The sequence below is a fragment of the Mauremys mutica genome, chromosome 2 (genome assembly GCF_020497125.1).
Source record: "Mauremys mutica isolate MM-2020 ecotype Southern chromosome 2, ASM2049712v1, whole genome shotgun sequence".
NCBI lineage: Eukaryota > Metazoa > Chordata > Testudines > Geoemydidae > Mauremys > Mauremys mutica.
In genome coordinates, this window is record NC_059073.1 from 250,864,193 (window position 1) to 250,890,635 (window position 26,443).

The 26,443-nt window shown below is 45.9% G+C and overlaps 1 protein-coding gene across 1 annotated transcript in view; it reads right to left on the bottom strand.

Annotated features, from left to right (window-relative positions):
• Window positions 1-26,443, bottom strand: part of AKAP9 (A-kinase anchoring protein 9) — a 198,721-nt gene that overhangs the window by 139,907 nt on the left and 32,371 nt on the right. Inside the window, exon 2 of the mRNA XM_045007992.1 lies at window positions 13,028-13,276. Within this exon, the coding sequence (XP_044863927.1) occupies window positions 13,028-13,276 (249 nt within the window). The remainder of the gene's footprint in view (window positions 1-13,027; window positions 13,277-26,443) is intronic.

Sequence of the window (26,443 nt, forward strand, 5' to 3'; positions counted from 1 at the left end):
CTTAACTGGGACATTCCAGAGGACAGCCTATAATTAGTCCATTATGCCATTTAAGAGAAAAGACTGTGATAAACTTGAAAACAATCAATAGGAATATGAGTTCCATCCCGCTATTTACAAAAACTTTATGCAACTCGAATGTTAATTTGTATATTTTCTTTACTATATAAACTTGTTTTACAGAAATATTTTAATAAATATATGAACATAGTCTGAAAGATGAGTGATTTCATCCTATTCTGAATAATAAAAATGAAATCCACTGCTTTGATCATTTTTTTTTTATTTCTTCTCAATTTAATGTTTATTTGGTAAATTTTGTATTAACAGGCCACAATTTAGAATTATTTAACACATGATTAAGAACCACTCACTCCTTTGGCACCTGTCAAATATATTCCCATTAAGTGCAATTTATGTTAATAACCATCCTAGGACCAGAAATTTTGGCAAGGTTTCCCTTGTGGAGTTTCCAGTGAACAACTTCTTTAGAAGGTGGGGTTTGTACTCCTGAGGAATGACTAAAGGGTCTGGTCATCAAAACTACTTGAAGATGGGAGTGTGCCTGAATGCTGGGCAATATGCCCTCCCAGCTTCCTATAGTAGTTGTGCAACCAGAGAATGTACAGCCAGCCATTGGACCAGACATCTCCCAGGTGGTGTTCCACAATGCCAAAGGGAAACCTCCTAAACAAATGCCGACCCAGTCAACATTAACTTTGGTAGTAAAACTCCATGGAATTGCTGGAAGAGAGAGGAGATATGGCAAAGAATTGGTGTTGCCTCAGCCATGATTATGTAAGTTAAAGTAGGCCACCCCAGCACCTTTAACTTACACTTTTCCCCCAGGTTTTTTGCATATAAATTGTAACAACTTAGTCTGCCTTTTTTATTTTTAACTATTTTTATTTTTACATTTGCTGGAAATTAAGTGTGTGGGGGTGGGAAAGGGGTAGGGGTTGGGATTAGGGCAGTGTTGACAGTGGGGCTGCAGGGGGCTCCCTGCATGGCCAAGGTGCCCCAAGACACCAAAGCACAAGGTCTGAGGGAGGCTGCAGTCCAGGCCTTGTGGAGCAGAGTCCCCCAGCCAGGATTGCAAGGAGGAAGAGGAACCCCAGTACTGCTGAGCTGTTCTTGCCTGGAGAAGGCTCCCACAAATCTAGCTGGTGTGTGAGGGAGCAGGACTGTAACAGTGGAACTGAAGAAGATTCCCTGCATGGCCACATGGCCAGCAACACCCAATCCCTGAAGGTGCAAGGTGAGGGAAGGTACAGTGGGGGGCAGAGCAGACCTTGGCCAGAACTGCAAGGAAGAAGAGGACAAGCTCCCAGCCGTGGGGGAGGCCACCCCGTAAGAACATAAGAATGGCCATACTGGGTCAGACCAGTGGTCCATCTAGCCTAGTATCCTGTCTTCTGACAGTGGCCAATGCCAGATGCTTCAGAGAGAATGAACAGAACCAGGCAATTAGCAAGTGATCCATCCCCTGATGTCCAGTCCCAGCATATAGCAGTCAGAAGCGGACAGATATCCAGAGCACAGGCTTGCATCCCTGACCATCTTGGCTAATAGCCATTGAAGGACCTCTCCTCCATGATCTTATCTAATTATTCATTTAATCCAGTTACAGTTTTGGCCTTCAAAATATCCTCTGGCAATGAGTTCCACAGGTTAACTGTGCATTGTGTGAAGAAGTACTTCCTGTTTGTTTTAAACCTTCTGCCTATTAATAACCATTCAGCAGTGGAGTAACCTCCCCCATGGCAAAGGACTTCTTGAGGCCATGGCCAGCAGTCCCTGCTCTGCCTGCCACAACCACAGCCTTTCCCACGGGTGTCACCTGCCCAGCGGCCATGCAGGGAGCCCTCTGCAGCCCCACTGTTATGGGAAGAAGGGAGCTCACTCCTGCCTGGGGAGAGAGCCATTCGGCCTCAGGGTGGCCTATCCCAAGGCCAGGGCTCATCCTTATCCTTCTTGCAGCCCTGATTGGGGGTTTGTGCTCTGCTCACCAAGACCACAGCCTTCGCCGCACCTTACACCTGCAGAGACTGGGTTTCAACTGGCCCTGTGGCAGTGCAGGAAGCCCTCTATAGTCCCGCTCTTTTATCAGCTGGGAGTGCTGGGGGCCTCTACTCTTCCCTGCAAAGACTGCAGCCTTCCCTGTACCTTGCTTCTTCAGGAAGGGTGTCTCACCAGCCCTGCAGCAGCACAGGGAGCCCTCTGCAACCCAGCTGTCATGGTCCTGTTCCCTCACTCCCATGACAGCAGAGTTGCAGAGGACTCCCTGCACAGCCTCAGGCTGGTGACGCCTGATCCCTGCAGGAAGGGTGGGGGGGCATTAGGATTAGGATAATGGATTTCAGCATGAGCTGAAACGAAATCTACTGACTTCTGTCGGTTTATATTGAATCCTGGGAAGACTACACACTGTAAGTGGCTATCAGGTGTGAGGAAGTCTGAGCCTTAAAGAAGTTGATTGACACCCTCTTACACACCATATGTGAATCCTTTGTATCACAAAATGTGACTGAATGGAAGAGTTAACCACAAATTTCAAATACAGAGGATAGCAGTATGTTCTAAAGGTTGATTGGCCCCGGGACGAAAAAAAGACAGACAGACTAAACTACAGCATTCAGTACATCTGTATAAATGCTGTTATGTAAGTGATGCTCTCCCTACCACTGCAGTGAATAGTCATAGATCTTTTTTAAGTGGTGGTTTCCAAATTAACAGGATTAGTCTTAGTAGCCCAATAATACTTTATTAGATAATTTGGTCTGATATTAGAATTCTGACTACTGTGTCCCCAGTGCATTCAGAAGTTCGAGTGTTTATTCTTAAATAACCACGGTTGAGAGACATTCTACATGGGTTCTCCCTCTCAGTTTAGGTGTGAGTACCTGCAAGTAATTTCTTAATTCATTTGCCTCTGTCTCACTTTTTTTTTTTTTTAAGGCAGAATGTAATCATCCATTGACTCGGTGAATTTGAAGGGAAGTGTGACATACAATCTGAGAGGCTCTCTGTTGACTGAGACCACCCAGACCTTAATGACTTGTAGTACAGCACTTGTAAAACAGCATGAAAGCGGCTTTTTCATTTTACTCCTTTCACATTGATTTAGGAAGGCTTCCAACTGATATGTGGCACCAGCAGCGACAGACAAACAGATCACCTCCTACTCTTCACCCAGCAACAAAGGACGCCTTAGATTAACTGAATCTAAGCTAGAGGGAGAAAATATCACATTGGAATGTCTTTCCCTATGGTTTAGTTTTACTTTTCACCTGTATAACATAAACTCCATTTTCCTGCAACTTTTATTTCTAGCAGGTTCACTCTCAGAAAGACTGATAACATGACATCCTTGGTGTGTTTTCAGTGTGTGTACATCACTGATTGAAACAAATACACATATTATGTGGCAATAATGGTGATATCCTTCTGAACCCCACATCTTTACATAACCTAACAGCTCTGCACTGTTGTTTCTGAGTTGCTAATTGAAGGTACATGTTCTCTCTTCCATCCGGGTAGACTACTGTGGATGGCTCCAAGGTTCCAAGATGATGCCCACACAGTTTTGTTTTTCAGATAAGTGGTACTTCTGGTAGCTTGGATAAATCTCCTGTTTGGCTGTTAAGATTGAATTGTTTTGCCAAGAGATTTGTCTGAAGGTAACTGCAGAATGCTGGCCAGAAAAGCTCAAATTAAACCTCTTTGGATACGTATTCTACTTTAAGAGCATGATCAATGGAAAGATTCTCATTGACTTCAATGGGCTTTGAATCAAACCTTAATAACACATGTCTATTGTTTTAGTCTCTTGCTGCCTCAGTCTCTGTAGGCAGTATTCAAAACAGGCAACAATTTGCAAATATTCATCTTATATTCTCTGGGTCTAAGCAGTTGTATTTCATTTCCTATGGCTGATCAAAGCCTACTCACTCACTTGAAAACAAAGTTCTCTGTAAGGCTGTATTGTCCCCTTTCTTTCCATTTTACTCCATTGCTGTATACTTCCAATATTTATCAGTCAATAGGAATCCCTAATTTCTATATATCTCATCTGATTGAACCCTCAGGATTCAGTTTTAAAGGAAGCATGGCTTTTCTCTTAAAAAAATCATTTGCTAATAATAAAATCATTTGACTAGGGCAGGGGTGGGCAAACTCAGGGCTTTGGATCCAGCCTGCGGGATCGCCACCCCCGTGGTGCCGCAGGACCCGCGCCAACCAAGTCCCTGCAGCCCCTGGGGAGAGTGGGGGGGGGCGAGGGCTCTGTGCGCTTCCCTCACCTGCAGGCACCGCCCCTAGCAGCTCCCATTGGCTCAAAATGGGGAACCATGGCCAATGGGAGCTTCAGGGGAGGTACCCGCAGGTGAGGGCAGCGCGCAGAGCCCTCTGCGATTCGGGAGCGGTGCAGGGCCAGGGCAGGCAGGGAGCCTGCCCTGGCCCTGATGCACGCCACTGCCACCCTGGAGCTGCTGTAGGTAAGCGGTGTCGCACCCAACCCCCCACCGCACCCCTCCTGCACCCCAACTCCCTGCCCTGAGCCCCCTCCCGCACCCCAACCCCCTGCCTTGAGCCCCCTCGTACGCCCCACACCCCTCCTGCGCCCTAGCCCCTTGCCTTGAGCCCCTTCTTGGACACCGCACCCTCTCCCACACCCCGCACTCCCTCACGCACCCCAATCCCCTGCCCCAGCCCTACATTCATGCCCACCCCTGATTTAAACAAATCAATACAAAATAAAGTTGGAGTAGTAGCTCTTCATTGTGCTTTTCTCAAGAAAAATGTGTGTTTAGTAAACTGTCTTAAGAATAGACCAACGAATTTTAGCTTCTGGCCATGCCAAAATTTATCCCAATTTTCCATATTTTATTTCCATAACTTTCTCTAAATTCCTACAGGGTTAGTACCTGAAATCTGCAGCATCTTATCAGGTAGTTCAAGTTTTTAATTTTTAAGTTCAATTATTTCTGACATGAAAAGATTTCAGCTTTGCTAAGTCACTTTTCAAAATACATGATGTCAAGTTAGAGGCAACATAACTCTTCTTCAGTATTAATGAAAGAAAATACAATTAAAATATCATTCAGATAGTGTATACTATAACTTCAAAATGTATAATATAGCTGCTAAATCAGGGGTGGGCAAACTTTTTGGCCCGAGGGTCACATCTGGGTATGAAAATTGTATGGTGGGCCATGAATGCTCACAAAATTGGGGGTGAGGGCTCTGGCTGGGGGTGAGGGAGGGTAGGACCGTGGGGTTCAGGGGCAGGAGGGGGAATCAGGGCTGGGGCAGGGGGTTGGGGTACTGGAGGGAGTCAGGGGTGCAGGCTGTGGGCGGCGCTTACCTCAAGCAGCTCCCGGAAGCAACGGCATGTCCCCGCTCTGGCTCCTACATGGAGGCACGGCCAGGCGGCTCTGCGCGCTGTCCCATCTGCAGGTGCTGCCCCGGCAGCTCCCATTTGCTCCATTTGCTGGCCAATAGGAACTGCAGGGACGGTGCTTGGGGCAGAGGCAGCGTGCAGAGCTCCCTGGCTGCCCATATGTGCAGGAGCAAGCCCCTGACCCCGCTCCCCGGTAGGAGCTCAAGGGCCGGATTAAAACATCTGAAGGTCCAGATGCGGCCCCCGGTTGTAGTTTGCCCACCCCTGGTTTAAATCAAAGAAGCCTGCTGTATAATTTAGGTCTAAAATGCTGCCAGGCACGTGGGGCTGATATGGAAGATACCAGAGTTTGTAAGTAACCAACCAAAAATAAATTACTAAACAACAGAGCATATCATTATCTTTGTGAGAAGGAAACTGGACAGAAGGGAATTTAAAACAAACCTAGGGCAGGCCCAAAGATTTAAATTATACTACATATAAGAAATTGGGGTTAGAGTCCCTCTCCATATCTCTCACTTTCCAGGCAGGGAGATAAACTTTTCTCAGCTAAAGGAATAGCAAAAAACAGTTACTTACCTTCTTGTAACTGTTGTTCTTCGAGATCAGGTGTGTGCGTGCGCACGTGCACGTTGTCCAGAAGATTTTTCCCTTAGCAGTATCCGTCAGGTCGGCCTGGGCGTCCCCTGGAGTGGCGCCCTCATGGCGCCTAATATATAGCCCTGATGACCTCCCACCCCTTCAATTCCTTCTTGCCAGTTACTCCGACAGAGGGGTAGGAGGGTGGGTATTGGAATGGACATGAACAACACATCTTGAAGAACAACAGTTACGAAAAGGTGAGTAACCATTTTTTCTTCTTCGAATGGTTGTTCATGTCGATTCCAATCAGGTGAGTCCCAAGCAAAGTTAGGAGGTGGGGTCGGAGCCGACCACTGACTGGAGCACTGCCCTACCAAAGGCTGCATCATCTCTGGCCTGCCTAGTAATTGCATAGTGTGGGGCAAAAGTGTGTATTGATGACCACATCACCACCCTGTAGATTTCCTGGGTGGGAACCTGAGCCAGGAAAGCTGTTGAAGAAGCTTGTGCTCTTGTAGCATGCACTGTTATAAGGGGCGCTGGGATTCCTGATAGATTGTAACACTCAGTAATGCAGGCCACCATCCATGATGAAATGTGCTGGGTTGAAACAGGCTGTACCTTCATTCTGTCCGCCACTGCAACAAAGAGCTGTACCGACTTCCTGAAGGGTTTGGTCCTTTCTAGTAGAAGGCCAGCACTCCACGGACATTGAGAGAGTGGAGTCTCTGCTCCCTGTCACTTGTATGAGGCGTAGGATAGAAAACTGGAAGGAAAAAGTGTCCTGGTTAACCTTGGGGAGGAAGGCCAGGTGAGGCCTGAGCTGAACCTTGTCCTTAAAAAACACGTTGTAGGGCGGCTCAGACGTTAGGACCCTGAGCTCAGACACCCTCCAGGCTGAGGTGATCGCCACCAGGAACGCAACCTTGTAGGAGAGGTAGAGTAGGGAGCATACTGCTAGAGGCTCAAAGGGATGTCCCTTGAGCCTACCGAGGACCAGGTTAAGATCCCAAGCAGGAACTGGTTGGAAGACATGAGGATACAACCTGTCGAGGCTCTTCAGGAAGTGACTGTCCAGGGGATTAGCGAAGACCGAGTGGCCCTGTACCCCCGGATGGAAAGCTGAGATGGTGGCCAGATGTACTCTTATGGAGGACAAGGAGAGACCTTCCTGCTTCAGGTGGAAAAGATAAATCCAAAACCCAGGGCACTGAGGCTAGTGCCGGGGAGAAGTTGCACTGAGCCGACCAGATTGAAAATCTCTTCCACTTTGCCAGGTAAGTGGCCCTACTGGAGGGTTTCCTACTGCCCAAGAGAACCTGTCTTACTTGTTCTGAACAGGAGAGCTCGAATGGATTCAGCCATGGACCTCCAGGCCGCAAGATGTAGCGACTGCAGGTTTGGATGCTGGAGCCGCCCATGATCCTGTGTGAGAAGGTCCGGGAAGAGTGGTAGGATAATCAGGGCCCCCACTGATATGTCCAGGAGAGATGTGTACCAATGCTGGCGGGGCCAAGCTGGAGCTATGAGAATGACCAAAGCCCAGTCTCTGCAGATCTTGAGCAGAACCTTGTGAATGAGTGGTATGGGTGGGAAGGCGTACAGAAGCGTTCCCCCCAGTGGAGGAAGAACGTGTCCACTTTGGAGCCTGGATTGTGGTTCTGGAAGGAGCATAACTGCTGTCACTTCCTGCTGCGTCGCGTGGTGAAGAGGTCAATCAGGGGACAGCCCACCTCTGGAAGAGCAAAGATGCGACATCCAGGCGAAGGGACCACTTGTGGCTGTAAAAAGACCTGCTGAGGCGGTCCACCGGCTCGTTCTGGACTCCCGGAAGGTACGACGCCTGCAGATCGACTGAGTGTTCTGTACAAATGTCCCATAACCTGAGGGCTTCCTGGCACAGGGGAGAGGAGCGTGCAACCCCCCACCCCCTGTTTGTTGAGATAGAACATCACGGACATACTGTCCGTCATGACTGATAAAACAACGACAAAGCTAGATACAGGCGGAATGACTGACACACTAGGTGTACCATTCTGAGCTCTTACATTGATGTGAAGATAGAGATCTGTCTGCAACCAGAGGCCTTGAGTCCTGTGTGCCCCCAGATGAGCTCCCCATCTCAAATCTGACACGTCTGTCACTAGCGTCAGGGATGGCTGTGGGGTGACGAAGGGGACTCCCAAGCACACCTGCTGAGCATCCGTCCACCACAGGAGTGAGTCAAGAACGGGGCAAGGCAGGGTCACGATCCTGTCCAAGCTGTCCCTGGCAGGTCTGTACACTGACGCCAGCCATGACTGTAGCGGTCGAAGCCTGAGCCTGGTGTGTCGAACCACATACGTGCAGGCCGCCATATGGCCAAGCAGCTTGAGACAATTTCTCGTGGTGGTAGTGGGGAACTTCCTGAGTCCCTGGATCATAGAGTTGAGGACCTGAAATCTCGCCTCCGGAAGGAATGTTCTGGTCTGAGTTGAGTCCAGGACCATCCCTATGAACTCTATGGTTTAGGGCCAGAGGGCAGTTTATGCTGGCCTTGATTAGCGGAGGAGTGTTGTCTTCTCCTACTGCTCCTGTTCCTCCTCCTAGAGTTGTCCTGGCAGTTTTGCTGCTGGAACCTTTGAGGAGGTTGTGTGCAGAAGTATCTCCGCTGAGTGGCGGGGGTATCCAAGCCCAAGGATCTGAAGGTGGCTCGGGAGTCTTTTAGGCTGTGGAGCTGTTTCTGTTTTCTCTGAAAACAGAGTCTCACCTTCAAATGGAAGGCCCTGAATCGTCTGTTGGACTTCATAGAGTAACCCTGAGACTTGTAACCTGCCCCTCCATCACCATGAGTCTTGTGGCATCGTCTGCAGGGTCTAAGGCCACCTGCAGTGAGGCACGGGAGACTAGTCTCCCCTCTTCCACCAAGGCGGTGAATTCAGACCGAGAGTCCAAAGGGACGAGCTCCATAAACTTGGCCATGGAAGCACAAGTATTATAGGAGTACCTACTCACGATGGCCTGCTGGTTAGCAATACGGAGTTGTAATCCCCCAGTGGAGTAGATTTTCCTACCCACTAGGTCCAGGCGTTTAGCGTCCCTATTTTTTGGGGAAGGACCTTGGAAGCCTTGTCTCTCTCACTGGTTAGCCACATCAACAACCAGGGAATCCAGAGGCGGGTGCGAGTAGAGATGTTTAAAGCCTTTGGAGGCGACAAAGTAATGGCGCTCATTGCGTTTAGCAGTGGGCAGCAGAGATGCCGGGGTCTGCCACAGGGTTTTGGTGGCATCCACCACTGTTTTTATGAGGGGTAACGCCACCCATGAGGACCCCGAGGATGCTAGGATGTCCACCATGGTATCCGCTTCCTCGACCACCTCCTCAGCCTTGATGCACAAGCCTTGGGCAGCTTTGCAGAGCAACTGCTGCAGAACTCTATTGTCCTCTAACGCAGGAGCTATGGATGACCCTGCCACCACTTCATCTGGGGACGAGGAGGAGGAAGCATGCGCTGGTGGTGGAAGCTCTCTACCATCTGCCCCGGATGGGTCACATGACTCCTGGGGCAGCAGTGGAGGAGGTGGTGTCGATGATGGCAACATGGCCGTAGACGTCGTAGACAACATCAGCGTTGGCATCAACTGCACAGGAGAGAGCTGCATCGGCACACTCACAGGAGCTGCCGGTGTCGAGGGACCTGGTGCCGATGTCGGCACCGGGGCCGTAGGTGCCTGCATCGAGGTCAACGTCGACAACGGTGCAGGCATGGGAGACAGGTCTGCAGATGTCATATGAACCAGTGCTGAAGTCGGAGTCTGGCACGGTGCTGGAGTCGACGATGGTGCCGGCCGGAAAGGTATCGAAACTGTAGGTGCCGGGTGTACGGCTGAAGGCAGCACAAAGGTGGCGAACGCGACTAAATATGTCACTGAGCGTGGGCCCTGGGTTTCTTGCTGGCCCTGGTGGTAAGCCCAGGGGGTCCAGAAGGGCAACTGAGGCGGGTTCTGCCACTGTGGAGGCCACGCCTGCTGCTCCCTTTTATCTTTGCCTGACCTCGCTCTACGACTCCTGCTACCACTTGAGAGATAGGAGTTGGGCTCCAACTCCAAGGTCTCAGACACTGAAGACATGGAGGAGCTGATCCTTTGTGCCTCAAACATTGAGAGCTCAGGGAGTGGGAAGGCTCTCTAACAGAGTGTGTAGGTGCCGATGGGCAAGGCGAAGGGGAGTGCCTCAACATCATAGCTGGCTTCCCTTTGGAATGCACTGGAGGACAGGGCGCTGAGGATTCCTCCCTGGCAGGCGAAAACGGTGCTGTCAGGTGGAGGAGATCTCTAGCAGCTTGATAGGCTTCCAGCATGGATGGGAGCTGAAGTTACCAAGTAGGTGCCGGGGACTGAAGTGATGCCGGACTCAACTGCTTCACCCAGGTAGGAGTCGACACTGCCCCGGAAGGAGACACCGAGGAGAGGTCCACCTGGGGTTGCACTTCTCGAGGTTTAGCCAGAGGATAGTGGTCATCAGCTTTCTCTCCTTTTGAGGCACCAGCGAATGGGAGCGGTGCCTACTGTCCGACGGGCCCCAAGAGGAGCCATGGTGGTGCTGGTCATCTCTGGTATCGTTCTTCGGCGCCGAAGACATAGACGGTGATGGGGCGCTCTGCGTTGAGGACACCGATGGGGTCGGGTCTCTCGAGCCCGGGTCAGATTGGGGGCGCAAGGCTGCTTCCATGAGGATCACCTTCAGGCACTGTTCCCATTCTTTAAGTGTTTGTGGTCGGACCTCGTGGCAGATCTTACAGCGATATTTCTGATGGGTCTCCCCCAGGCACCTAAGATGCGACGAGTGCGGGTCACTCTTAGGCATGTGCTTGGCACAAGCCACGCACTTCTTAAAACCTGGGGACCGCAGCATGCCATGGTGCCGGGCCGGAGAGGGGGTTGGAAAAAACCCCAACAACTATACTACACTAAACTTTTAACTGGTACTACAAACTAACTGAGAACTATATACATGGAAAAGCGAAGAGAACTTGCTGAGCAAGAGTCAAGGGAAGTTCCAGACACTGTCACTGGCGGTAAGAAGGAACTGAAGGGGCGGTGGGTCAGCGGGGCTATATATTAGGCGCCAGGAGGGTGCCACTCCAGGGGGTGCCCAGGCCGACCCGACAGACACTGCTAAGGGAAAAAATCTTCCCGCCAGTGTGCACGTGCGCGCACACACACCTGATTGGAATCGATATGAACAACCACTCGAAGAAGAACTATGATTTAAGGACATTACAGATGAAGTTCAGGTGAGAGATGCAATGGACGGGAAAACAGGGATGGTTATTTCTTATCAGTTACAATAATAAAAACTGTAGTAATCTTCAGGACTCTAACAAAAACAGACACTCCTCTCCCCTCCTCCCACCTTTCTTAAACTGGCTCCTATACAACACTTCGAGGAGAAATTATGCCTGTTAGATTGCTACAGACTTCTCTCAGGGGAACCACTCTAACATGTTTATTAAGGAATATTAATGACTATCTGTGCCTTTCAAAAAATAGTCTTCTTCAGGTGAAAGGTTCTGGTGAGTTTTTCTAGTAAATTTTGGTAATCAGAGGGATTAGACACCCTTTTAATCCTAAAAGGAAGGGAAATAGACATCTTGTGACATCCTCCCAGGAAAAGAGCAAGAAAGCCCATAAACTGAAGTAGCCAATGAGACTGCAAATGCTGAACAATAAAGAAAACAAAACGGTCCTATTACAATTCTGATGATATAACCAAGAAAGGGAAAGAAAAGTTTCAGTCCTTTGAATAGATCCCTTCTATCTAAGAAAAGGAACCCATAAAGTAAAGAAATAGAAACACTTTGATTCCATCTGCTGTGGTCTGCATCAAGAATCTGGGTTTCTTCAGGACTCCATTTTTATTTTTTTTAAATTGGAGATTCTAGTTCCACTTGCTGACAGGAAAAACTCAAATCAGAAAAATCACAGAAAACTGTGATTTGTTTTATCTACAGAAACACTAGAAGAACAAAGAAAGTCCAGTCATGACACTTAAAAATGCTAAATACACCAACTACTGAATATATTTTGTGGCACAAAAGCAAAAACCAAAGACATATCCTACTACAAAGATGAGGTAAGTAAGAACTGGAAATTCAGCTAGAAAATAATCCCTTGTAATACTTCCAGTAATCTTGACTTAGATCTTTATAGGATGTTGTGTCAAGACAGACAGTAATGTTGGGTGAAAGAGCAGACAGCTCTAAGAAAATGCCTTGTAAATCTCAGTTGGAGAGATTAACTTGAACCTGGCTACTTGGACTGTAGTACCTGAGCCACTCAGACTCAGGTACAGGGCCAAAACTACCCTCAGACACTAGGTCACAACACCAGTCATTCAATTTTGGCCCCACAGCACCACCTTCATGGAAGAGCCATGGGATCAAACCTGGTTGGGAAGTCAGCACTGCTTCTCCATGTTGCTGCGATGGGGCCGGCTTCCGCACCAGGGATCCCCCCCAGAACCCTGCTCAGCCTCACCCTGCTTCCAGTAGTCCGTGTCCCCTCTCTGCTGTGCCCACAGTACTTACTCATCAACAGCCTCAAGACCTATTACAAGTACAGGGAGCTGGAGTGAGCACCTGCATAAGGTAGCTGGCGAGGAGAGGGGCAGTGAAGAGCCTCAAGGTGGAAAAACACTAGACGGTTCAGTTGTGCAAATCATGTAAAAAATTTCTGGGGGTACTCCTGAGTAATTTTATTATAAGCTTTTAAAAAATATATACAGCTTTTATCCTATCAAGGAATGCACATAACTGTGCCAACAAGTGCTTCACATTCTACAGCTCAGTTATCATGCCATAGAAAATATGTCACCAAGAGGCAAATGGAGAGTGTCAGCTCAGGGCATAAAGCAGCATGGAGGTTGAGGCAAGGAATAATGTCAATATTCTCATAATGCCCACTCATTTTCCTTTGCATATTCACTACAGTTTAGTAAAATATAAAGAGCCCATCTTTAAATAGAAAAATAATGTAATTGCTTAGGACCGGATAAACACTTACTTCAATTGTATACGTCTGGTCATGTTTGATAATTTCTCTACTGCGTAAAGTCTTCATTATAGCAAAGTCCGCAGTAGCAGCTGCTCCTCTTTGGTGTGTGGATGTCTCATCACCCTGTGATCGGTCAATATCAGGACCATCTTGTATCGATTCTTCATCTTTGGTGTTTGATGCCTTTTTCTTTTTTTTCTGCTTCTTGGATGCACTCTGCCCATCAGACTGTGCTTTCCGTTGCCTAAACTGAGCAAGCTGCACATAAGAAAAAATCCTGTTAAGGTGAAAGTTTTCTTCTTTATTACTAATGACACCAATTATGAGAGCTTATGGACTGTTCTACATAAATCTTCTGACTAATCTCTGCAGAAAACAAAGCTGAGGTTAATGCTGCATATTCCAAATACCCTTCAATACAATTTAATATAAACATTAAAATAATGTTTAAAACGTACAATATATAAGCAGCATAATGATAATTTAATATAGGTCTTGCAGGTTTCAGAACAGTATGTACTTATTGGACAGCTATCTAGAAATCAAAAGATTCAAAGTTAAACAAAGCACAAAGGTTATAAAATAATCTTTGATCTCATTTTCTTAGGGAAACTTAAATTTCTCTAGTTTTATAATAATTACCTTACACACCAACAAGGCTATGAAACTCATTTTATCTGCTTTGAAATAAAAGCGGAAGAGCAACCCTCTCTAATACCAAATATGTACCACTGCACTCTTCAGAAAAAAATACTTTTAGGAATCAAGAAAACCAGCCCAAGCTGCTAACAAAACATAGAAGAAAGTAAAATACATCTTTAGGAAATCGTTTAACAAAAGACAACAAGCAAATTACAAGATACTCTACCTTGTAGCAAAACATGATGATGAATAAAAAGTCACAGGTGATCCAGACACAGCACAGTTGAAAAACCAATTAGTACGTAAGCTATTCAAATACTCTAAGACACTGCCTTTTACAGAGCTTATCACTTTTAATCAGATGTAATGGTTTACATGTGAAAATCCATTTAGAATATATTTTTCTTAACTGGAACAGAATTTCAGTTCAAGAAAGAAAAATAATAATTACGTTTTTTACAAACGTAAAGACAAAATTAAACGGACATTAACAAACAATTATCCATCACCAGGTTTTATTCTCCCACCTCAAAAGTCCAACATTAATGACTGCTGCAACCATATTACTTTATTAAGCACATTCACTTATAAACACGACAATATTTAAATAAAGCCCTAGACTTTCATATCTATTTTATGTTAATTAATACCAAAGTATTATGCATTTTGGTAAACCCACTGTCAATTTAAAAAAAAAGTTTCTATCATATAATAAAAGTATATTGGAATTTTTGCTCATGATATTCACCAATCCAGAGATCCAGGCTTCCATTCAAACTCTTTGTCAACGCTCAAGTGGATCAATCAGGATTTCCAGTTTGGCAAAAATCTCCATTTCCAGTCTCTGCTCTGTCACAATGCAAGCTGTCACTTTTGTGTTTTCTAATTGTCATTCAACCTCAAGATAGCTGAGAAAGCCATAAATTAAACAGAGATGATACTTGCAAATCAACTATGATTTCTTCCATAGCTAATGCTTTTGTCTCGCTGCAAGAAAAGATTTTCTTATTTCCCCAGCAGGATTCTGCAGCCTCAGGACAGCTGACAATGTGGAATATAGCTTCTGCTCTGCTCAGAAGGACCTTGAGATTTGCTGAGCAAATAATGCTCACCTATGTACTTAGCATGTATTTCCGCTTTCTTTTCATTACATTCCTAACTAGTTTAAATATTTAACAAGGCTTTTTCTATTTTTAAAATAAATAAAACTTTTTAATATTTCAGAACATTTGTCAAAGAATAAGTATTTTACACCAGGAAGAGAGGAGAGATTCCCCACCACCATGTTCAGGAAAGGAATAGGATACATCATAGACTCATCATCTTAACAGAGGGAAGAATGAGGATACTAATTCCCTAGCTCTTCACAATACCAATACATGTTCTGAGGGCTTGTCTATACAGTGCGACAAAGTGCACCAAAGGGGTGTGATTTGTAAAGCATTCTAACTGGCCTGTGTCAGGGTGGATTTGGCCCGTGTCAGGAAGACTCGATTTAATCATGGTTTTCTACATAAAAGAAATGGCTGTTGGTTGTTATAACCTTAATACATATTCTTAACAACTCAGAGATAGATGCAGGTTTCATTTTTAGAAGGTACACACTATATATTTTTAAGTGATTTAATTTGAAAACTTTTTAGATTAATTTTACAGCTATATCTGAAAATGAATGATTGTTTGGTTATTTCATTTACCAAAGGTAATTGAAGCAGATATTTATGAAGTCATTGGGAGGTGAACTATCTCCAGTTCAACAGGTTAACCATTAATATTTGGAGGATTTTCTTGCCATGCTGTATTAGGAGAACATCACCAGACAAACATTTAAATTGTTTTACTTAACTAAAACAACAACGTTATATATTCTGGATTTTTTCCTTCAACAGCAAACATATAATATTTTAACCAAACAAGCAAATGTATTTTTGAATTTAGTTAAACATTCAAGTTTTTTAAAATCAGGTTTGTTTTTGTTAAAATTGTTTTAACTAAAATAAATGAATTTTTTTTTTTAATTAAATCAACTATGTCAGCCAGGTCAACATGAGAAACTTAAAATATGGCTTCTGCAGCTAACTCAGTTGTCTTCACCTTCATTTTCCTGTTTGTTCATAATCGGGGGTAGAGGGGGGAGAGAGAGAGAGAGAGAGAAGCTTTCCTGCTTTTTCAGGTCCCAAGTGATTTCTCAGTTTGGAATGAATTAGTCCAAAGGAAGAAAATATTCTTTCTATACTGGCAGAAGAAGCTACTGCTGTTAAAAGTGAGATTATCACTTTAACAGTCTCTGAATCCAAGTGCTTAAGTGACTTCCACCAGTTCACTGGTGTGACTTTCCTTAAAACGTAATAGTTGGCATTATGGAGGGATGATTGCTGGATGTCCATGTCACAGCCAACTCCTCTTCTTCAGCCATTAAGATTTGACCCTGGTACCGAGTACCGAGATTATTTGCAAGAAAATAAGCTGGAGATAGTGCTTCTCCTATTCGTTTTTTTTAATGCTTGTAATTTAACTCTGTCATTGCATATTTCTCTCTTTAAGATCTCACTCAGGGTACGTTTACACTTACCTTCCCGGTCGACGCGGTGAGTTCAACTTATCGGAGTTCGAACTATCGCGACTGATCTAGCCGCGATAGTTCGAACTCCGGAAGCGCTGCGGTCGACTCCAGTACTCCACCACTGCAAACGGCGGTGGCGGAGTCGATGGGGGAGCCGCGGAGTTCGACCCCGCCGCGTCTGGACGGGTGAGTAGGTCGAACTAGGGTACTTCGAATTCAGCTACGCTATTCACGTAGCTGAATTTGCATACCCTAGTTCGACCCCCCTTCTTAGTGTAGACCAGGCCTCAGTTCCTTCCAAATTTTAACAGTGTCAGCAATAAAACAGCTATTTCTCTTCACTTTGTTCAAGGCTACAGAAATAGGCTTCAGGGTACTCAGCATGTATTCAACATTTCTCTTAAGCCCAATGTTGAGAACTTTGGCTGTGACGGTGTCATCTATTCTTTCATGATTTTATTCACAAACTGTCATCAGATTAGGCCAGTTCTTGATATAGTACTCAAACAGTCCACTACTGAGTTCCATCACACAGCTTGTGGGAGAGTTAGCTTGGTTCCTCCCACGTTTTTCAGAGCAGCTGCTGCAAAGTGGTTGTTACGGACGTATTTTGATTTTTATCCACTCTGGCCCATGTAGACCCTGCTGGCGAGCTCTAAAAGGCAACTAGTTTGCATTAACATAATCCCTTTTGAGACTATATGTTACGGCAACAAAACAGCTAGCTAAGTCATTCTTGTCATAAGTAAAACCCAAAGTATTTTCTAAATAAGCCACTGGTACAAGCTGGTGGGTTTGGCCTTCAGAAGTAAGTATTTGAGAAATTTTTGAGAGAGCTAGGCAGGGTCAGAGATCAAGCATTCTCTTCCCAGACTTGATCACATATTTTTATGTTACCTAAAGCAACCCTAACATTGTCTCTGTAGCTAAAGTTGCTGCAAGAAAATGTAATTGTGAGCTTTCTGGAACACATACACACTGGTTCTAAAGTATCCCATCAACCCTATGATGGCTGAAACCGTATGTAATAGATAAAAGGTAATGCAGCTTCTTCCAGTGCAACTTTATATTCTTTATTGGCCTACAAAATTAGATAAATGACTCCAACAAGAACAACTGAAGGATTCTAATCCCCTCGAGTACGGACTGCCTGCGTGATGCATCTAGTTAGATTATATTCCTCTCTTTTCAAAACTAAGCTACCAATTTTTATCAATGAGGAATTATCAGATAAAACCCTAGCAATTTTGGTTAAAGATATTATATAATTGAACTTTCTTTTAAATAATACTAAATATGGGCATGTGTAAATGTATGTACTAATCTGGGCATTCAAATAATGATTGCACCTTATTTTCACAAGAATGTCCACTAGATACATAATTGGGCATTTGTGTTCTGAAAGTGACCAATTTTCATACAAATCTGGTATTAGTATGCACCAACTGCATGCACAAATCTTATAAATTTTTACCCTAAAATTTGCAGTCAAATAATAAAATATGATTTCAAATTCAGAAATGTAATCAAAATTAAAAAACATAGAAAATTATGTTTCTTTATTTTAAAACTACAATTATCCCTTTGGATTAGAGGTAAAATGCACTAGATGCAATCCTCAAAAATACTGCTGACCAAAAATACTTCTGCTGCTCATGAAGAAAGGAGAACCTAAAATACAGACTTCCTTCAAAAGTCAGGGATCTAGAATTAAGATATATGGTCAGGGCTTGGGAGGAAAAAACAAACAAAACACACACACACACACCTATCTTCAGTGACAAATGGGAAGAATTCCATAGCAATCATTTTAGGCAAGGCCAACAAATTCTAAAAAAATTAAGATTTCATTTAAACAATATTAAGTTTCCAGATTTTATATTTGCAAAAAATAACCTTCCAAGCGTGAAAGAAATATGAGCCAAAAGGTAAACTGATGTAGTGCTGTCTTCCTGAATCTAAAGAAAGAGCTCCAGAGCTTCTACTCCTGCTCATGATTTTATCAGAGTTAAATTAATAATACAGTAATTACTTTTATTGCTTCTATTCAAAATCTGTGGCCAGCACCTCAAGAACCAAGTCAATTTCATGCCACTGCTGATACTTGGAAAAGCTGTAAGAAGCAGCAAAAGATGCAAGTACTGGTGTTATTCAAAGGAAGGAGGCTCCAAAAATAGAGAGAGAGTCAGAATAGCAGACATATTCCACTACTGTCAACTCCTTACAGTAGCAGGAGGCTCTGGTCCCAGACACTACAGGAAGAAAGGACAAGATATCAAAAAAGCAGCCACAACTTAATTGAACACCACACCTGGAAACTATTTAGCAATAACTTGTCCAATGCAGGTCATCCTTTCCTTGTAATCCATTCTACCTGGTGGAGGGTTGCCCATCAGCTCTCTACCTCACAAATCTGGTCCAAGTACCATTACTGCAACCTCCAAGCAGTAGTGAAATTCCAGCCTTTCCAGAAACTGGGAGATAACGGCTGGTGGCGATTCTAACCAGGGCCCTCTGTTTTTGTACTTAACTGGCTTGTAATGGGGTCCTGGTCCAAGACTGAGGTCCTAGGTGCTACAATAACACAAATTATTATTAATAGTATGTTTAGTCCTCTAGTTAGTTGGTGTCTGGTAAATCTTTTAAGCACTGTTATGGTCAACAGATCAATTCCCTATGGAACAGGAAAATGCTTTCAACAAGGCATTGAGGATTCCATGTTTATTGTCAATGACTTCAGTGTCAAATGTGTAGTTTACAAGTAAACTGCCAGCCTTGAAATTTCAGACTGAGATCTCGGAGTAAAACTGGGTTTCTTTCCAATTCACACATCATGATCAATACTAATGGTTCTACTGGCCAAATTAGATCTTTACTTACAGCTGTATAACTCCCCATGTCCTCAAATTATGCTCTCAGCAACTTCAACACCTGCATAGTCCCAATTGTCTTCAATGAGTTTGCAAAGGTATAAATGACTCAGTCCTTGCATCCAATTCTGAGATGCACAAGATGGAACACATTTCTTATTTCATCTCTCTTAGCTGTGTTGGCTCTGCAGAGCTAACGGGTAAAAAGCAGCAAAAACTTATTTTTGTCACTAAAGTCAGCAGAATATGACTGAACAGCAAATGGAGAGTAGATATGATGAGTAATATGTATAGTTTTGGAAATCATTTTTCAGAGTGGAACTGCATTTGAATATAACAGCATAAATATTTAAAAGATTTATTTGGTTATGTAGGTTCTGTGGGGTTCTGAACCTTTTTCCCCCTGGAACCCCAAAATCATTCACCTCTTTATCACAACCTGTATTAATCCCACAATCCTGTGGGAAGGGCTACAGCAAAATACTACAGGTGATGTGTGTGGTTTGCAAAAGAGTGGGTGAAATCCTTGCTGCAAGATGATCAGAAGTGCAGAAGAGGGTTGGTGTGTGCTGGGGCTGCTGGGTTCTAGGTAGGCACCCTGTTAGGACACGTGCTATCTTGGGGGCTGGTTGGGATTACTGGTAGAAATCATACCAATTTAGTTACCTATTTTACTGCTGATCATTTTAGCAGAAATATCTATCCAGCTATTCTTGGTTGTGGACATAACTTGAGTACCCCTGTTTTCTTCCCCATCCAACTCTTAACCTCAGTGGTAAATGTCACATGGGCTTTGTGTCAGAATATAGAAGTGACATGGCACAGTATATAAATGTGCACACAAATTTAAAAGATGTTCTGATTTAATGTATGGTGTGAAGTGCATATTCACATCAAAGATTTCCCACGTAAAGTTCAAAATTATAAGGTCCAACTAAATTTTTCGACACAGATGTGAAACTACACAAATGAAAACAATGATGACATTTACTTTTCACTACGTAATCTCTTTACCACATATCAGGCCCAACACAACATCTGGCAAGTTCATGACAGAAGAACTCTATGGGTAACAGAAACGAATCATCATACACATATACAGTACAAAAGACTCAATTGAAGGTGAAAACAATCAGATTCTCAATTATGTTTGCCTATTACCCCTTCACACTCTGAAAAACATGTCATTTTTTCAGATCTGCTGTGTTAAGTAGGAGCTGCAGGTTTTTAACACCTCTAAAATAACTTCCCAGTTGTGGCTATTATGGAAAGAGACATGATGTACTGTCCCTTAAAAAATAAAACTATTATTTTGTTCCTAAGTATATACTTTAGTACTGTAACTTTTCCATCAAGACATCTATAACTATGATCAAAGATGTGATTAATCTTACTGTTCAAAGGACACAACTCTGTTTTACCTACAATGTGGAAGAAACAAGAACTCAGCAGACTTTTTCTAAATTCTTGTCTACCATAAGAACGGCCATATTGGGTCAGACCAAAGATCCATCTAACCCAGTATCCTGTCTTCCAGAGGGAATGAACACAGCAGGTAATCATCAAGTGATCCATCCCCTGTCGCCCATTCCCAGCTTCTGGCAAACAAAGGTTAGGGACACCATCCCTGCCCAAACAGATTATTATACATCTACAGCAATTCTGTCGGGGGATACTCAAAAAGAAATGAAGACTGCAGTATCATTTTTTCCCCTCTCATGACAGTCGCCTCCAAAGAATGTGCAATGTGTCCCATTCTCTTTTTTTCTCTATTAGAGAGGCATATAATTTCAAACACTGAGAACACCAGGAAGATTCTCCTCCTCAAGGGCATTACAATACATATGTAGAAAAAGAACAGTTGTGGACATATGCCATGCATCCCTACCTTTCACTGATGACAAGGAAATAGGCAGTGCAATGTCAACATGGCACAGGACAAATGCTGTAAACCATTTTCCAATAATCCCAACACAGCCAGTATACCATGAGCACTTAACATTAGGTTTTCAAGAGAAGATTCTCAACTCCACTTTACAATTTTTAAATAAGGTATAGTCATATTCTGTCCCTTAACCAGTCTCTCTCTACATATACAGATAGATATGAGTTGGTGGGGAGAAGGGGGGGGGGGTTGCTCATAGCCATTTTTTTCATTCCTCAGCTGGCATTTGTGACACGCACTAACAGCAGAATGGGACAGTGCATGTGCCTACACAACATGCTCCACCAGGATGATGATGCTCCTCATTCTGAGGGCAACGTAGCTGTTACTGCAGCCTATGATCTTCCTTGACAGCAAAAGAGGTACTTCTGCCACTGAAGCTATACAGGATGAGAAAAGCCTCTGGTTCAAAATGGCACCCTCATTCCCCCAAAGTAAAGAGGATTTTAGCTAAGCTGTCAGTGGGAAGTAGAGAAGCTGGAAGGGAAGCACTGTGCACCAACCACCTGCCATGCTAACAAACTGACCAGAACCTCAGAGGGGATGGAAAAAAGGGGCACCGTGGGAGGAACCAGCTTCTTCAGAGAGACAGAAAGGTCCTGCCTTGAGACCTGAAAAAGAGGCAGTCAGATGTATCTTCTCTGAAGGAGAGACAGGATCACTTGTGGCTAGAAACCTGCCACAGGTATGGAGCTGTCTGCTCAGTCAAAGCTAAGGGGTTAGTAGAACAAATGGAGAGGTTAAGGAGGAGCCCTTTTCCTCTGCACTGAGGCAGAAAGGTCACCAGTCATGTGCTTGTCCTTGCCATTCTAAATGGCTTATTCTATCTTCTACTTTTCTCTTTACCTTTCATTTTGTACACTTTTATTAGTTTGTTTGGAGGCTGGAGCACAGAGAGGAAGGCTCAATAATTGATATGAGGAGCCAAAGACAACTGGGGTTGAGGATTAAACACTGCTAGAAATACGCACACTTTATTCTTTGCTTTGCTTCTACTAAGTTGACTCATAACATGAATTTTCATTAAACTGGAGTCTGAAACTTTCCTTAGGCTTTAAAAAGTCTCTCTAGCATATTGTCATTATGTCATGTTAACTGAAAACTAACTAGCCTGTCAGATCCACGAAATGCCAACTCAATGCTAAAGTCTAAAGAGCTTTAGAGTTGTTGGGCAAAACTATTCAAACAAACAAACAAAAAAGAGCCAACAAAAGTTTCAGCTACATTTTAAAAGAACAAAAATGAGAGAAAGATAATAGCATTACTGTTTAACTTTATCTGCTAAACTTATTGTTTTAATCTACTTGTTGCAGACTTACAACCTTCTCCCAGTTGGAAAAACATTGGAAAACTGTAGTTTAAACTGTCATTTTTAGGCCATGGCAGTTCTCCTTATCAAGTGTTCCTACTTCATAAAAGTATTTTGTAAAAATGGTGTCCTTTGGCAATTGGGTTTGCTACTATGGAAGCACTTTTGTCTGAGCATTGCAACCAGTTGCAAAATTGTTCATTGGACTACATGAGCTTTCTGGCTCAGAGCTTTTTTTTATCATCAAAATTTATTACTTGACACCAATCAGCAAACATCACCCTCTATATTCTCTAAAACAGGGGTCGGCAACCTACGGCATGCGAGCCAATGGTGGCACGCGAGCTAGTTTTTAATGGCACGCCAAGGTCTCGGCCGCCGGCCCCGCTCAGCCCGCTGCCAGCCTGGGTGAAGAGAAACCCAGGCCGGTAGCGGGCTGAGCGGAGCCGGCGGCCGAGACCCCGGGTGGCAGGAGCCGGCGGCTGGAACCCCAGACTGGCAGTGGGCTGAGCGGGGGTCCTGGCCGCCCGGACCCCAGCTGGCAAGGGGCCGGCAACCAGAACCTAGAAGTGAAAGTAAGGTAGAGCGTGCACGCTCGGAGCCGGATAATGCTGGGGTGCTATGCTGTGGCTGGAGGCACAGCCCGTGACACACTCCCAGCTGGAGTCCTGCTGGAACTCTCTGGCAGGCTGGCGCTGGCGGCCTCGTGGACTGGAGTGAGCATCAGGCAGTCAGGCAAGTGAAAGGGGCCAACGGGAGGCGCGGAGGAGGTGTCCGCATCCCAGCCTGTCCTGCTGTCCCTCTCTCGCCACTGTGGCTGGATACCAGGACATTACAGGCACGTGCCGTCCCTGCGGCGTGCACAGCTGCGGCCCCTCGGGGGAAGGGAACAGCAGGCCAGGGGGTCTTCGGCTGCTGCCCCCCATTTGCCTGCAGATGCAGTGCCCCCACACAGCTGGCCCACAGCTCCCTTGGCAGGAACAGGAACAGCATGGGACAGGGACCCATCCACCATCCAGGTAACCCGGCTGCAACCAGGACTGTCCCAGGCCAGCCCCAAGCCCCGACCCCCCAGGACTTCCCCCCTACACACACCCCCCAACCCCCTGCCCTGAGCCCCTCATGCCACCCAGCCCTGACTCCTGCACCCCCATGCTCCCAGCCCTGACTCCTGCATCATCCACATCCCCACCTCCTGCCCTGAGCCCCCCCCCACACTCACACATCCCCAGCCCCCCTGAGCTCCTCCCCCCAAGGGGGGTTGCAATATGACAGTACCTGTAAGAAATTTAAGTTACTTTCACCCCTGCTGCTCATCCCGCTGCTGGTCTGGGGATCCAGCCACCAGCCCTGCTCAACCCACTGCCAGCTTGGAGTACCGGCAGCCAGCCCAGGGCTCTGCTCCTGGCCTCGACCCAGCGCTCTTCAGTCAACCCCTGCTGTAGCCCACATTGGAAAACTCAGCAAGGAAAAGCGAGAGCAAGGATCACACTTAGCTGATAAGATCTGCATTTTAATTTTATTTTAAATGAAGCTTCTTAAATATTTAAAAAACCTTATTTACTTTAAATACAACAATAGTTTATTTATATAATATAGATTTATAGAGACCTTCTAAAAACGTTATAATGTATTACCGGCACACAAAACCTTAAATTACAGTGAACTTGGCACACCACTTCTGAAAGGTTGCCTACTCCTGCTCTAAAACAAGCTAAGGCTCAGACAGTGAGGCCCAGAGTAGGGTTACCACCTTTGAAATACAAAAAAAACCAGCGCTCCCACACGCACAAGGCAAGCCCGCATGCAGTCCGAACCCTCAACCACAAGGCAACTCCGCAACTCTTCCCCCCACCCCGCCACGAACAGCCACTTACAGTATCTAAAGTGATAACGCATTTAGATAAGATTGATAACATCATTTATAACAATTTGTTTTATCAGCACATTTTGCCAGCCAGTCTTTGTAGTCTGTTTCGTTTAGCCAGTTGTCATAATGTGCAGTTTCTGATGCAAGCTTTTTTTTCTGGGGGTGTAGTAGGATCACTCGCACCATAACCCTGCTCTTCCATTATTTAATATGCCTCGCACATCTCCTCACTCTCGCATGAGTCAGACCCTCTCTCACACACACGGTGGCTTGCATGTTGGTGGGCAGACAGCTGCTGTATTTTCAACAGTTTTGATCTGTTATCACTTAAACTGCACAAATGAGAACACTGCGGCACCTTTAGCTGGACACAGAAACTTGGAACATAGCTATCCCAACGTATTCTGATAATAATGCAAATCTATAGACCCACTAAAAAAAACCCAGCAAATTAAAAAAAAATTCTGGCACCTGGCAAATCCATAAAAACAATAGCCAGACCAGTCAAATACTGGCCAGGTGGTAATGCTAGCCCAGAGCCACAATGAGACTTAGGTGCCTAAAGCCCAAATTTAGGCCTGTTGTGATCCACAAAACCCCTGCCACCTAACCCTGTAGGTGTCTAAACTCACCAGCACAAAATTTTCATTGTAATGGTTCTCTAGGCACCTACAGGTATGTCTACACAGCAATGGACTAGAGGGTCTGAGCTAGGGTTGCCAAGTGTCTGGTTTTCAACTGGAACACCCAGTTGAAAAGAGACCCTAGCAGCTCTGGTCAGCACTGCTCACCGGGCCATTAAAAGTCCGGTTGGTGGAGCAGCGGGTCTAAGGCAGGCTCCTTGCCTGCAGTGGCTCTGCGCAACCCCTGGAAGCAGCAGCATGTCCTCCCTCCAGCTCCTAGGCATAGGAGCAGTCAGGGGGCTCTGCACGCTGCCCCGCCCCAAGTGCCGGCTCCACAGCTCCCATTGGCTGGTAGCTACAGCAAATGGGAGCTGCGGGGGCGGTGCCTGCAGATGGGCCAGCGCACCAAGCTGCCTGGCCACACCTCCACATAGTAGCCGGAGGGGGGACATGCCGCTGCTTCCCGGAGCTGCTTGAGGTAAGCGCCGGCTGGAGCCTCCACCTCTGACCTCCCTTCCGTGCCCTCCAATTGTCCCAGCCCTGATCCCCCTCCCACCCTCTGAACCCCTCGGTCCCAGCCCAGAGCACCCTCCTGCACCCAAACCCCTCATCTCCAGCCCCCCACCCCAAGCCCACACCCCCAGCTGGAGCCCTCAGCCCCCCCGCGGCCCAACCCCCTGCCCCAGCCCTGATCTCCCTCCCGCCATCCGAACCCAGCCCAGAGCACACTCCTCGCAGCCCAAACCCATCATTCCCAACCCCTCGCCAGAGCCCTTACCCCCAGTTGGAGCTCTCACTCCCCCCTTGCTCCAACCCTTTGCCCCAGCCCTGATCTCCCTCCTCTACTCCAAACCCCTCAGCTCTACCCCCAGCCCAGAGCCCCCTCCTACACCCCAAACCTCTCATCCCTGGCCCCACACCAGAGCCTGCACCCCCAGCCCACACCCCGTTCTGCATCCCAATTCACTGCCTCAGCCCAGAGCCCCCTCCCACACCTAAACTCCTCATTTCTGGCCCTACCCCTGAGCCCGCATCCCCCGCTGGAGCCTGTACCCCCTCCTGAACCCCAACCACCTTAGCCAGCGTGGTGAAAATGAGTGAGTGTGAGTGAGGGTGGGGAGAGCGAGTGAACGGGGGGAGGGAATGGAGCGAGCAGGGGGCGGCTCAGAGAAGGGGCGGGGTAGGGGCAGGGCTTCAGAGGAGGGGAGGGGCAGAGGGCAAGGCAAGGGTGTTCAGTTTTGTGTGAGTAAAAGGTGGGCAACCCTAGTCTGAGCCCATGTTAAACTGGGACCTAGGGTCTGAGCTCTATTGCTTTCCTGTGTGCATGCAGCCCTGGCTTGACTTTGCTCCTGGAAGTCGTCCTGATGTATCCCAGAGTTCCTTGGGGGAGCTTTCTTAGTCCGCTCTATGCCAACAATCTGTGGTGCAGTCTATTGCACTCTATTGCAAATGGAAACCACAACGCACTTTGCAAAGGGCAGCAGCTCAGGTCAGTGTTAACCCTTTGTCTGCTGAACACTAGTCTGCAAACACACTATCAGAGAGGTGACCTACAGGGTTTACAATGAAGACAGAAGCAGCTTTTTGCAGAGAGAGCTGCTTC